At 35.3% G+C, this 14,763-nt stretch overlaps 1 protein-coding gene across 1 annotated transcript; it reads right to left on the bottom strand.

Moving 5' to 3' along the window:
• Nucleotides 1–11,455: 11,455 nt before the first annotated feature.
• LOC108330365 (cation/H(+) antiporter 15) lies at nucleotides 11,456–14,414 on the bottom strand. Its single transcript, XM_017564849.1, has 3 exons — nucleotides 14,205–14,414; nucleotides 12,912–13,910; nucleotides 11,456–12,721 (listed from the first exon to the last, which is right to left on the bottom strand). Exons 1-3 carry the CDS (start codon nucleotides 14,412–14,414, stop codon nucleotides 11,456–11,458), a joined length of 2,475 nt encoding a protein of 824 aa, XP_017420338.1.
• Between the last annotated feature and the right edge of the window lie 349 nt (nucleotides 14,415–14,763).

Here is a 14,763-nt window from a genome sequence, read left to right as displayed (position 1 = left end):
TTGAGGAGCACAGCAAAAATCTTGCAGACATGCAATGATTGAGTTTCTTGAAAACTCAAAGATATCATATCCAAACATTCATAATGTTATTCTTGAATTTCTTAAAATCACAATTTTATATAAATTACTTAATTTCACCATTTGCCCATAAAGCTGCAAAATGTCAATTTTGGCTTACCAATGTTGGACTAGTGATGTTTGATGTTTTTATCCAAATTTGCATGGAAATTTCATGTCTTTTTTTTCGTTCTTCACGAATGTTGTCGTTATCAGGTATTCAAATTTTTGAAGATGTGCTCTGTGAAATTCTTCTTCTCTGAGATTCTAATTCTACAACTCTTCAAAGACCACAACTCTTCAAAGACCACAACTCTTAAAAGTTGAAAATTGATATTTAGAGTGTTTCTTATAATATCTTCTTTCCCACTCTTTCTTATCATTCACGTTCCCTCACTTTATCCAACAAATACAATTTACAAAACATTGTGGCCTTTTGGGCGAGTTAATAAAATATAGTATAATGAAAAAAAAAAGTTGATATATTAATAATATATTTATGATATTCAACTAAACCACGGACGGTGAGGTGAATTGGGTTAGAAAAAAAAATAGGTATAGGAAGAAAAGAAAAAATTGATAATTAAGTGATGTGATGAGAAGAAAAGAAGAAATGAGACGAGGTAAAAATAAAATGAAGAAAACAATGTATGCATATATGTAATTAATTTTCATGAATTTTGAGTTAAGACATTTATGAATCATGTACTTGCTAGTATGGAAGTGAAATCCTTCGAATTTCTTGTTCAAAATTTAAACAAGTTTGGTTCTTTTGTTACTATTTATTTTTATAAAGTTTATCATGCAACTACAGATCAGATAAATTAGTTAATATTTATAATAACTATTTTATATTATGTAATCAATAACATCTAATTATTCGAAAGCTTAATATTTGTATATATTTTGGCCTTATGGAACAAAACTAGTTATAGTAAACCTTTTCTTTAGATGGGGGTACTACTATCAATAAACTATGAAAACTTATTAGTTTAATAACGTAGGTGGGTTATTCGTATGAGTAATTGAGACACATACTTGTTTGTTCGTAGGAAAAATATTTATAAGTAAAAATTGTGTACATGGAGTATTCAAGATTACGTTTTTAGTTAAACATGATCTAAATTAAAAGTAAAAAATGATTGGGTAGTTATAATTATTGCATTGAGAATTTGATTTTACATTGAAAGTGAAAGGGAGAGAAAATAGGGTTGAAAGGGTAAAATTTGTTTGAAGTTTTATTGGTGGGAATCTTTGTGTGAATTTGTTGTTTGGTCTCTTTCCTTGGTTGCCCCAACTTACCTGTGTTTCAAGGGAACATTTAATTAAATTTGTTTTCTTGCCTACTCAATTGTCAGAGATGTTGGGTACAAATCAAGTGTGAGAAAGAGAGGTTAAAAAACCAAAATAAATGCCACCAACCATTCCTATACAAATATGGAAGAGTTCATTTACACTGTATTCGTTTGAAAATCTACTGTTCACTGGAAAAATGTAAAAACGTATTTGTGTTTAATAACATCTTTATCGCAGGACATTGGAGAAAAAAAAACTAGAGTAATTAATTTGATAGAATTTGAAAATAAATTTAGAATTAATTTTTAAAGAATAAAAATGAATTTGAAAATATAGTTTACAAAAATTTATATAAAATTTGATCGATTAAAAAATATTTTAATAAATAAACAATAAAAATTAACAATAATAAAATTAATATAAAATGATATTTATCAATAATATATTTATTGTTAAAAAATATTATAAGAAGGAAAAAAATCAAAATTGATTTTGAAAATAAAATAAATTTATATTTAAATAAAGTTAAATAATTATGATTGAAATTTAATTTTTTATAAATATAATTTTCTATCAGTATATTTTTTTTTGTTTTTGAAGTTAAATTGAAAATTGAAATAACTTTTGTAAAACATCCAAAGAAAAACAATACCACATGATTAAATCACTTTAAAATAACACACAATCTCTTTATTTAAAATCAAATTTATTAAACAATTGTACGTGGATATGTTGGGTTGCTTGATGGATATAAATGAAAACTGATATACTGAATGCAACAACTTTTGCCATAAGATAAAAGAATCGGATATGATGATAACTAGATTCGATTACACACAGCTGGAATCAAATACATTTCATTGTTGAATCTAATACATGCATGTTGGAATCGAAGATTTTCTTAACAATGCAAAATCTAACATCCCAAAATATAGTAATAAATCATATAATAATAATTACAAAAATAATAAAATAGAACAATTATAGACTGGGATATAAAGTATAAACTTTACAGTCATCTAAAATAACCGTATAATTTAAAACTTTAGATACAAAATAGTATTCCAAAACTATACACCAAAATAAACAACCTAACTAAACTAAACAACAACATCCTTGCCCTTCAAAGCCTGCTCTAGAGGCACCTCATCTCCCTCTGCTCACATCCATCAGATGATCATTGCAAAAGAAAAGCACCATACATACAAAATACAAACACAAGCAGAAGGGTAAGCTAAATATACAAGAAAACATACAATTTAATAGCACATAACATACACCAGATAAATCAATCAAAGTAACCAAATCAAACCTCCTAGCATGTTATGTTCTAGACTTGACTTGTCCGGACTTAGAATGATTGTCGAGCTATGGCGGGTCATGCACTCGTGGTGGCCTCTACTGCTTTGCAAAGCCATTGTCAATGGGTTTCACCCTACCACACTCACGAGGTTAGTTTGTTCCAAGCCTTGAGGCATACTAGAAGCCCCTAAGACTAAGACTTCCTACTACTCCTCACGACATGGTTCAATCCTCTCTACTTGAGAATGAAAGACCATTGGAGTTTCAGGATAACCCCCAAGACTGAGATTCTACACTGAAGCTTACATTCACCACTTTGAATCGCATACTTTTACTTGTAAATTCACTCATAATAATACTCAATTATATATTATTATACACCCTCAAACACACTTCACAATACATGCAACACTTAACTTAATTCAACTAAAGACAAAGAAATAAAGAGTAGACTAACTTAGACCTTTCGCTCAGCGCACCCTATTCGTAGGGCGAAACCAGGAGTTTCTCGCACAATGACCTATCTCGTTGGCGAATTAACTTGCAGAGGTACCAGACCTTAACCCCTCGCATAGCGCCCTCAGGTCATTATGCGAAAACCCATACAGAGACCAAACTCCCCAAACACTCGTTGTGTGCCTCTTTTCGCTATTCAAATAAACCTGGCATTAATCCCAGACCAACACCAGGCGCTCAGCGCCCAGATTCGCTATGCGAATCACTAGGTAGAGAACAACCCTCTCCAACCATTCTCACAACGCACCAACTCGCTACGCGAATGCCCAGGAAGAGAGCAAACCTCTCAAGCCATTCGCACAACGCACCAGTTCGCTGTGCGAATGCCCTGGTAAAGAGCATCTCGCCAGGGCGACTCGCTGTGTGAATCTATTCGCTCAGCGAGTATGCATAATCTGCAGAACGAAAATCTGCAGAATTATGCAACTCAGACCCCAATTACCAATTCTATCAATTTTCCAACTTCTAACACTCCTAGATTTTGTTATATACCTAATTAGACTTGACTAAGTGATTCTAAACCTTCCTAACATCAATCTAAAGTGTTTATGGATCAATTCCTACTCTAGAACATCAAATTTATCAACTTAGGGACCCAAATCACAATCTACCACTTTGAACATGTTTTTGACCATTTTGATGACTCAAACAAGTCACATTTGACTTACCCAAACTGTCCCAACAGACCAATTGAGCTCTCAACTCCAATTTCTCATTTTCACTACCTCACTTCCTCTAAATTAGCTTTAAACTAAGACCACTGGTTTTGTTTCATAATCATTCACTACTAACACAGATTTAACACTTCTCATGCATCTAAAACAGTCTAAATATCATCCAATTTAGTACATTTTCATTGTTCAAACATGCACATTCAAAACAGCCACATTGCATACATGAATTCTAACATAGTCATCCAAGTTTCAGCCCAATCCTTCTAATACTTACATAACTTCACACATGTCAGAAAATCATTCAATAAATATAAAGAAAATCCAGTTTCCCTTACCTCACTCAAGCTGTACACAGCTCACAAAACCCCGATTGAAACTTGCACCGCAAGGAAACTCAATAGAAACCTACAATTCACCTATTGGTGATAGAAAATAGCTCTTAGAACCTAAATTAAGCTGAGAATTGAAGAGAGAAACTACTATCCACATGCAGTAGAAACAACTGCATGATCAAGGTTCAAGAACGTACGGGAAAAAGGGGAAAACGACTTACAGACCCAGAATAAGAAATTGATCGGTCTAGATTATTGCCCTTAACGCCAGGATCATCTAGGCACTACCTGATCGTTAATCAGAGACTCCAATTGTGAGAAAAGTTAGAGAGAATGCATAAAAAGGAAAGGGAACAGTGTTTTAGAGAGATGATATGTATTTAGATAATGAATCGAACTTTAAAAATTTCTATTTATATTATAAGATCATTGTAAAATAAAAATGTTCGTCTCATTATTTTAATACACTGATCTACTCTAATACTTTATTTTTTAGGTCCTTACACAAAATGTAATTAAATCGATTTCTTGAAATTCAAAATAAATTACAAGGTTATAATTTACATAGTCATTACAAAACTAAAACTAGTAAAGAGGGCTAAACATGAGATTTTGACACAATTCTCTTCATATCTAAACATTTCAGCGGATGATAAAGAAAAGTAATACATCCCACGATTCATCACTCTCCCTTTCTTACAACTGAAACCAAAATCATAAATCTCTTAAATCTATCATCATCACTCTAATGTGAATAGTATAATACGCTCACGAGAATACAGTTTTAGATTCTATCATTCCAAACCAAGTACAATCAGCAAATTACAAAAATGAAATTTTTATCCTTTTCAATATATTATTATTCTGACTTAATTCATTTTAGAAGAAGTTGATATGTTATAATTAGACAGATTCCAAATTTAACTAATCCTGTTCAAGAAAGGAATGAATGAGGATAAGATAATAAAAAAGATAAATAAAGTTGTTGAGACAAATATCACAATTCAACATGAAGAAAAAATTATATTCACGATATTTTATCTTTTTTTTTTAAATGACTCCTAATATTTTTATATAATAATCCAACATATTTGATGTGTTTTACTTCGTTCATATTCTTAAGAAATTATTTGAAGTTGACCTATCACAAAATTAGTTTAACTTGTACATACTTAATTATAAAAGAACGAATATATATATATATATATATATATATACATTAAAATTACACTCAATTATATACATATTTTTAAGTTTTTAATGATAGATTACTTAATATGTCAAGAAGATAAATTAAAATGATTGTCTTTAGTTCTTAAAATATTTATTTATATTGAATAGTTAAAATTTAATTTTTGTTTAAAATTTTCATATTTATATTTTTAAAATGATAGAATATAAAAACTTAATCTTTAAAATTAATTTTTATTTTTATTTTTAATTAAAAAATTAGCAACTTAAAAGCATAGACTCAATCATGAAATTAAAATTGTAACATACTCACATACCTTCAAAACCCACTTTACCATATATAACTGATTTTATTGTTCATTTTACTCTGAGGATATCTAATTTGCACTTTTGAATTCGTTCCATCTAAAAACTTTGAAATAACGAAGTTGTAAACTTTTTTTTATTGTGTACTGTTTATCCTAGCATTTTCGTTTTAGTTAGAGAAAGAATTCTTCTTAATAGGTTCTATCACAGTTTTTAACATCATATAATTTGTTTTACAACTTGCAGTTTCATCTTAATTTAACTTTGACAAAGATGTTTATAAAATGGAACATTTTAATCGTTTTTTGGAATGTGGAATGTACATGTGCTGAAGGTTATAGAAATGTGAAAACAATGAGTTGAGAGTTTGTGAAATTAGGAAGTGCAGTGGAACATTGACAAAATGACAACGATGATTATGGAGGAAAAGTTTGGCCAGTCAAAATATGAAAACAAAAAAGTCAGTTCAGTGCATAGTAAAGTAAAGAATGCGTTGCCATGAAGATTCTTTGTGACGCATATACATGGATATTCAAATTTAGGTAGCTTCTACGGTCTACAAAGTTGAAAACCCTTTTTCCATTACATCATTCCTAACTCTTCCTATAGTACTTGGAATTACTCACTACAACATAAGACTATACAAGTTGTGTTTTTTTTCTCTTAATTGAACTTCTGTTTATAGAAGCACGTTACGATTAATACTTAAAGATCTTGACTATTCAATTTATGGGATTGCAATCATAACTATCCAATATAAGACGAAATAAATAGTTTAATTGGTCAAATATTGGTGATGTAGGACAATGGGCTATGAAATGACAATGACAATGTTGGTCTGTGTGTTTATGCAGTGCAGAGATTTCTCATTAGCTTTGTAAAGGTGTATACATGTAGTTTTTATACAGAAACAAAAGGTAAGACTAATTGTAATAGACAGTTAGTTTATAACAGATAATTTGGGTTTACAACAATACTTCTCCTTAATCCAAATTATCTAGAAGCTTCAACCCCAGCATGCTTCTAAGCTTATGAAATCATTGTTGCCTCAAAGGCTTTGTAAAAATGTCCGCAACTTGCTCCTCTGTGCTGCAATGTATCAACTCAATTTTGTTCTTCAGAACCTGATCTCTCAAGAAGTAATACTTCGTCTCGATATGTTTACTCTTCTTCCCGTGGCATATTGGGTTCTTGGATAAGTCTATGGCAGACTTATTATTCTCTTGTAGTTTACAAGGCTTCACGTAGTCAATCTTTAATTCTTTTAACACATATTCCAGTCACAAACGTTGGCATGCTGCCCTACATATGTTATATATTCCACCTCACACGAAAAGAGGGCTACTACACATTTTGTTTCTTGGAGCACCAAGACACTGGTGCAGCCATATATTTGAACAAACACGGGTGCAAAATAAGTTTTTAATAGCAATATTTTATATCAATTGAAATCTATCAAGTATAGAAAGTGGTCCAATGGCATTATCGAATATATATGGAAATTTTTTCTATATTGGTTAAACCAAGAATTGGTATAGAAAGTAATGCGATATTTTAACTGTAATAAATTACAAAGATTTTATATATCAGTTGCACTTAGAACTGGTATAGGAAGTCGTTTTTTATACCGGTTATACCTAAAACTGGTATAGAAAGTGGTGCAGTGAAAAAAATGTAATATTGGGACACACTTTTTATACCGGTTAGTCACTATAACTACTATAAAATGTTTAATATTCCTTTCCATCTTGCTTTCACATTTCACTTTCATCCACTACATTGTTCTCTCTTATCTTCTCTTCACTTGCTCTCATCCATTGTTGTGTTATTCCTTTTTGCTTGCAGTGTGTGGTTGTTCCTCTTTGCTTGCGATGGTTGTCGTCGCTAGTTCTGGAGTTTGATGGTTGTCGTTGTTGTAGAGGCTTGGTCGTGTTGTGATGACGTTGTTAGTGTTGTCGTCGTTGTTGCTTTTGTAGTGTTGTGGTAGGTCACGCTGAAGCTTTCTTTTGTGGTGTGGTGGGTCACGCTCTTTCAAACTTGTAGTTACTATGGAGGATATTGTGTTTCGTGCTATTTACTTTTACGTTGAGGAAAATTCTATATTATGAGTTTCCCCAATTCTTGAAGCTTTCTGTGTTTGTGTTATTGCTTCAATTGGATTGATTACCCTTTTGTGTTAGAATTGATGAGAAAACAATGAGATATAGAAATCAATGGATCTGAATCCATGCAAATAGTGAGGCTACAAATGAGGCACCAATTTGTTTGGAAGCTGCCGGTCTACTCACTATAACCAAAAACCGACAATTTTAATCTCCATGTATCTCGTTTTTTGTTTCGTTGAATCTAATGCCAAAGGTGGTGGAGTTTTGGTGGTGATTAAAACCACCAAATAAATTCTAGGTTAAAGAAAAATGGACATCGGAATGAGTCTTAATTAGTAGGACTGTTTAGGAATGAGATATTAGTCTCTTAGATACTTTGAGGTGAAGTGTAGTGAACTAAATCTATTGATTAATGGTTTATGTTGTGGTTTGGTAATAGGACTGAGTTCACGTATTAAACTGCATGTTTAATTGTTTCTTAGTCCACCTAAAAATAGAGGTGTTGGTTTTTACCAATAACAATGAATCGAAATTAGATAAATTATATATAACAATTTCTTAAATTTGCAATGAATGTTCTAGACAATATCAAAAGATTCTATTGCTTTGCGTGTTAATTATTTGAATGAGTGAAAACTACCAACTGAAGTTATTCGGAAACATGTTCTTTGTGATGGATTCCTAAAGAGCTACACAAAGTAAACATGTCATGATGAATTAATAGACATGCCAAACTGAGTTTCAAGTAAAAACAAAAGAAGTTGATTTAGAGATGGATGATCAATTAGAAGAAATGATATGTGATGTTGGATATGATTCTTTCCAACATGCTTATGTGTATGACAACTTGTGCAGTGATACAGATAAAGTTCTACAAGCACATATATATGGAGTTCAAATGATAACAATGCAATAGGTCCTCATTGGAGGGAATACATTGTGTTTTGTTATCTTTAAAAGCAATTGGACACAACAAAAGATTTTTGTTCAAAAATTCTTTTAGAAAAGGATGAGTAAGAGGATAAAAAGGACATAACTTTAAAGAAGAAATACTTCACAGTTTAAATCCTCCTCCAATTAAAAATTAGATAAAAAGATGTAAAAGAAGATTAACAACGGTATTTATACGAGTTTTTCCTGCATAACCAAGTGTTCTAAGAACTAAACAAGATTAAGTGAATGTTTTGGCAAGAACATCAAACCAAAATGGTAAGTGGAAACAATTTTAACACTTTTGTAGTTGTAGGATCCCAGTAGTTGCTGTTATCCATTGTAGCCAGAAAAGAAAGAGAGAATATTAAATACAACATCAGAATCATACTGTTAGGTTCCTGAGTAGGAATCCTAATTAATCACGATCACAGTAGGCAGAAAGGATAATGAAAGAATGAATTTCTCTTATTAATGGTAATAGAATTATCTAAACAAGGATTGTTGGGAGCATAACCTCCCTCAAAGGATTGTAGCCGCCTGTTAACAAACTCAATAATAAAAAACATAACCCTAACAATAGAATCTAGCTCTATTTATATTAAATATTTTTCTAGAATATGGCTCTATTTACTGTAAATATCTTATACTGAATATTTCCCTAGAATATAGCTCATTTATTATAATTATCTTATACTGAATATTTCCCTAGAATATAGCTCTATTTACTATAATTATCTTATACCAAATATTTCCCTATGATATAACTCTATTTACTATAATTATTTCCCGCTCGTCCTAACTGCTACAACCGTTAGGATAGTAACTCTTCAACTGATCGGGCTTCGGTTTTTCATCTCTTTCCATCGTTCGGCTCGAGCCCTCACCGTCTTCAGCCGTTCGACTCGATTCCTCACCGCCTTCCATCGTTCGGCTTGACATTTCCCCGCTTTCCACTATTCGGTGCCCTTCTTCTTCTCCCTCACTGTTTTCCACCGTTTCGGCTCAATCTCTCCCCACCTTCACTAGTGCAGTAAGGGGAAATGACATCGGTTAATTTTGCTTATAGGCATCGGTTTTGCAACCGAGGCATATATGGACGAGGTAAAAAGGGGGTGGCTTTATGCCTCGGTTCTGAACTGGGTTAAAACGAGATAGGATTATGCCTCGGTTCTTAGATAACCAAGGTAATAACGTGTTTTTTTTTATTTTTTCGGTATGCACAATCCACTTCTCCCTCTTCGTTGCACAGTCCACAGTCCAAGCAAAACAGTCCACAATCAAAGTAAAAGGGTTATTGAATTTTCCTTCCCTTTCACAGAACCAAATCTCAAAAGATACAGAACCAAATCTCAGAAGCAAGCACTCCAACAACAATTACACTAGCCTTAACAAAATCGCTCCCAAAATAATACAGAAAAAAAAGTATGGGTTTTGATGCAATGAGCATTGCGGAGGTTGTCATCACCAACTCTGAGAACGATTTGGGGAAGAAGGGAGACTCCTGCATGGCCAAACTAGAACAGAGAGAATAAAAGATGAAGGTTGATGCCTCCCCTTCTCGCAGAAACGCCACCGCTGCAGGACGTCCTCGCCGCGACTACGCCACGACCTTGCCGCTACCTCTTCGTGCCTCGCTAATGCCATCGCTACAGGACGTCCTCACCGCGACTTCGCCACGACCTCGCCGCCACCGCTTCGTGCCTCGCCAATGCCACCGCTGTAGGACGCCCTTGCCACGACCTCTCCGCCACCTCGCCACGACCTCGCGCGACCTCACTATGGCCTCGCCGCGACCTCGCTGTGGTCTCACTGTGACCTCGCCGCCACCTCGCCTCCACAGAAACCACCGCGATTTGTTCAACTCTTAGATCGACGAACCTCCCATCATCTCCAAGGCACCATCTTCTCTGCTCGCCAAACGCCTTAGATCGGCGAGCCTCCCATCATCGCCGCCGCGGTACTCGTCTCCACCATCGCGCCTCCCCTCCGCTTTCAACTCCGGCCACCATCGTCATCCTTGCCGGAGCGCAAAAGCTGCTGCAATGGAGGAAAGAACCTTCTCGCGCCGTGGCTGTCAAGTGGGAGAAGAGAGATTGCCCTCTTTGTTTTTGCTTCTGCGAGAGAAAAGAAAACCGCTTCGTGTAAAATGAAAAAGGGGAGATGAGAGTAGGTGAGGTGCGAGATTTGACCGAGGTAATAGGCCTCGGTTCCACCTTTAATCGAGTCAATACGCCAAAACACAAGCCTCGGTTCCACCTTTAACCGAGCTAATAGGCCATAATATGTGCTATATGCTTCGGTTCTCACTGAACCGAGACATATAAATTCATCAAAACTACAAAATTGCCACCGCTTTCTGATAGGCTTCGGTTTTTCTTAGACCGAAGTCTATTGGACGAGTTAAAAAACATATTTTTTACTAGTGCTTCCACTGTTTGGTGTCCTTCTTCTCTCCTATACTTTCTTCTTCTCTCATATACTTTCTTCTTCTCTCTCGTATACCTTCCAACCCCTAATACTGATGTCAATTAACTTGAATTGACTATTGAAAGGCAAAGAGTTATGAAAAGATAACCGATTGTGCTGATATAGTTTTAATATGTACATTTGTCGTATTGAAGAAGTTATATTACAAACAAAAATAACTATACTCCAGGAGACATGATACAAAAATGGAGGGAACATATGAAAAAGAAAAGAGAATAAATGTTCTGTACTTTGCATGGTTTAGGTTTAAAATGGTCTAACTGTATACTTTAGCTGCAGGTGATGTAGAACAATGGCTAAAATCGATATAATCATCACCATTAGGTGTTTCCGTTCCTGGATATACTTGCCCAACATATTGTTGCACCACCAAAACTGAAGCAGTGGCAGCAAAATCTGAAGATGCTAGCAAATCTCCAATGGCCCCCATTTCAGGACATTCACTCCAATCAGTGAGTCCTGCAGTGAGAGGTGATATCATCCCTTGACCTCTCCCAACAACGAAAAGATCATGAACATCATCCATGCTCCTTATTGCAGCCACTGTGTCTTCCCCATTGTTAACTACCTTCTCAACATAATCAACTGCATCTTCACTCCCACATGACATCCTAAATTCTTCTAGAAGTTTTTCATCAAGTTTCTTCTGTATATCCCTATCTGTTTGCACTGTCAGCATCCTTGGTCCATCCATATTATTGCTGTCTTGTTGTGGGCAGGACGGCTCTGCCTGTTCACCTGGGAGAAAACGCATTATGGTGAGGCTAATCCCTGGATGTTCCATCATTCTCCATCCATAGCACAATGCCTCTCTATCATCTGGGCCTCCGAAAAACAATACTGCTATGTGATGAGATACTTGATTTCCAGCCAAACGATTAGAGCCACTTAAGCCTCTATCTACTAGAATTCCTACTGAGCAAGGTGCATTTGCTAGTACATTCTGGTTGATGGCTCTATAGGCCATGTTTGTAGCTTCCATGCCACCATCGACTGTTTGTTGTTTATGAAAAGGAACAATGATGAGGGCCACACGTTTGTCTGCTGCCAAATTGCATATGTCTTCATGCATGGTGGAATAGGGAGAGATGGCTGTCAAGGGCTGAACTGCGATGAATGAAGCATGCTGCTCGTAGTTTTCAAAGGCTTTGATTATGTGGTCAGATTGAGCTTCGGTTCTGTTAAGGGCAGGGAGGTCTTGTTTTGCTGTGTTGTGGACAATGAGCATGGCTGATGTTCGACCACTGAGTTCCACCAGATGGAGCACATAGGCACATATTGGGGAGTTCTTTGATGGGTTAGAGGCTTCAAGAAGGTTTATCATTGTTGGAACGTTTCGAGGGGTATGGATGCACACTAGGAGTCTGAACTCAGTATTTGATTTTGATATCTCAATTGTTCTTCTTTTGTAATATATGCTGCTTCTTGAGGGCCTATAAATGATTGATATGGCAGGTACAATAATGGCAGTCATTATTACTGTTATAACGACCATAACTGCAAATGATTCTTCATCAAAAACCTGCACGCATGCAGTTGTAAGTGATCGGCATCACTTATCAAGAGAGGAATTAAGGGAACCAGAAGTATAATTATCCTATTTGTTAAACAAAGTTGTAAGTGATTCATGCAACAATTTTATTTTATTTTTTTTATAAAATATGAGGATTATTTGAAGGAAGTATGTATAACATTATCATTTTAGTGAGTACCTTCTGGTCCTTCCCAACATTAAGCACGACCATTTCAACGAGACCTTTTGTGTTCATGAGTAAACCAAGGGCAGCTCCTTCACGTATTGGCATTTGATAAAGCAGTGCAATCAATAGGGTGCCAAGAACTTTGCCAATGCAGGCCAGAAAAATGACTAGAATAAGAATCGCCCAGGTGTATGAGCCATTAATGAGTGCTAGGTTGGTTTTTAGCCCACTTATGGCAAAAAAGAGAGGTAGCAGAAGTCCGGAAACAAAGTCCTCAAGCTTTTCCACAAGAGTAAAACTGAGTGGTCCATTTGGGATTACCAAACCAAACACAAAAGCTCCAAAAACAGAATGAGTTCCAATTGCATCAGTGATGAAGCCTGAGACCATGACCCCAGCTAGAATAAGAGATATATAAAACTCACTGAAAGTTTCTCCTTCAGGGGTTTTCCTAATCAGCCATTCAACTGCTGGTCGAACAGCAAAAACACAAAATGCCACAAATGCAGCACCAGAGAGTAGAACCCAGAGAGAAGCCAATGAAGCTGCATTGTTCTCAGCTAGTGCAATGGCCAAAGCTAACAGAACCCAAGCACACACGTCATTGATGAGTGCAGCTGAAAGAGCAAGCTTCCCCAACTCTGTGTTAACGAGTTTAAGCTCAGCCAGGATCCTAGCAAGGACAGGAAATGCAGTGACAGAGAGAGCAACGCCAAGGAATAGGATGTATGTGCCTTGGTTTATATGGGTATCAGTTTTTTTGGCCAAAAGGTAGGAGAAGGCCACTCCAACGAGGAAAGGTAAAATCATGCCAGCCATTGCCGAAGCCACAGCTTTTCTACCCACGCTTCGCATCACTGTTATGTCCATTTCCACCCCTACCAAGAACAGAAAATAGAGGAGACCAATATTTGCCATTGTTTCAATCACCATAACACTTCTTAGAGGAAACACTGCATTGGCAAATGTTTCGTTTTGTCCAAGCACCGAAGGACCCAATACTACTCCACCCTGTACCCATGCAAAATCATAACATCTGTCAGCAAAAAACCAATCAGAGTGTGTTAATCTTCTAGCCCTTCTCACTCTTGGTTTTAAAAATGGTTCTTTAAAACAATTTCAACTTCTGAAAATACTTTCCTAAACAAATGTTTTTAAAACCATAACAGAAACAGTTGGGAGATGTTTTTAGCCAAACAGTTTAGGTCTGAAGTGACGCAACACATACAAAGACAAGATTGCATGAATGAAATTTGCTCAGATATATAATGAAATTATCGATCATGTTGAAGAAATAAAACTAACCAAGACTTCAGCAATTACGCGTGGCTGGCGAAAAGGTTTGAGTATGAACACAAATAAGCGGGTGGCAATCACAACTAAAGTCAATTGCAAGATGAAAAGAGGGAGAGAATAATCCAAAGGGTTGTCTCCTTGCCACACCCCATTTGTTGTTATCATGGTAGGTGCATAACATACTATGTAGTCATCCGATTTATTGGTTGCTTCTTCCATTTTTCTCATATTTATCTCCATTCTTCTTACAAAAACCTTCACTTCCTCTTACGTGCAACCCTTATAGATGATGACTCTTTCATGCGTCAAACATGCATCACCTTGGTAAGCCACATGCATCATATATATACATATACTATATATGTTCGAAAATAGTTAGCTGATGAAGTTTGCATGCAAATGCTTCATGCAAAAGAACGTGGTTGAAGTCGTGTTGCGTTGAGCAGATGAATTGACTAGAAAGTACAAAAGGGTTACGAAGATGGAGCAAAAAAGTTGGGAAATAATGTAAGGAGGATAATTATGTTTTGGTTTGTCTGATAAAAAGGATAAGAGAAGAATTGAAGGC

This window comes from Vigna angularis, chromosome 4 (assembly GCF_016808095.1).
Source record: "Vigna angularis cultivar LongXiaoDou No.4 chromosome 4, ASM1680809v1, whole genome shotgun sequence".
Taxonomy (NCBI): Eukaryota; Viridiplantae; Streptophyta; class Magnoliopsida; order Fabales; family Fabaceae; genus Vigna; species Vigna angularis.
The sequence above is the reverse complement of the archived record's forward strand: the minus strand, read 5'-3'. Positions and strand labels throughout refer to the sequence as shown.

Bases quoted from the DNA above. Each gene is read 5' to 3' on its own strand.
- LOC108330365 (XM_017564849.1), bottom strand. From the start codon at position 14,414: ATGGAAGAAGCAACCAATAAATCGGATGACTACATAGTATGTTATGCA. The intron at 13,911-14,204 runs GTTAGTTTTATT...GCATGGGTACAG, and splicing joins GCGTAATTGCTGAAGTCTTG to GGTGGAGTAGTATTGGGTCC. The intron at 12,722-12,911 runs GTACTCACTAAA...GCATGCGTGCAG, and splicing joins ATGTTGGGAAGGACCAGAAG to GTTTTTGATGAAGAATCATT.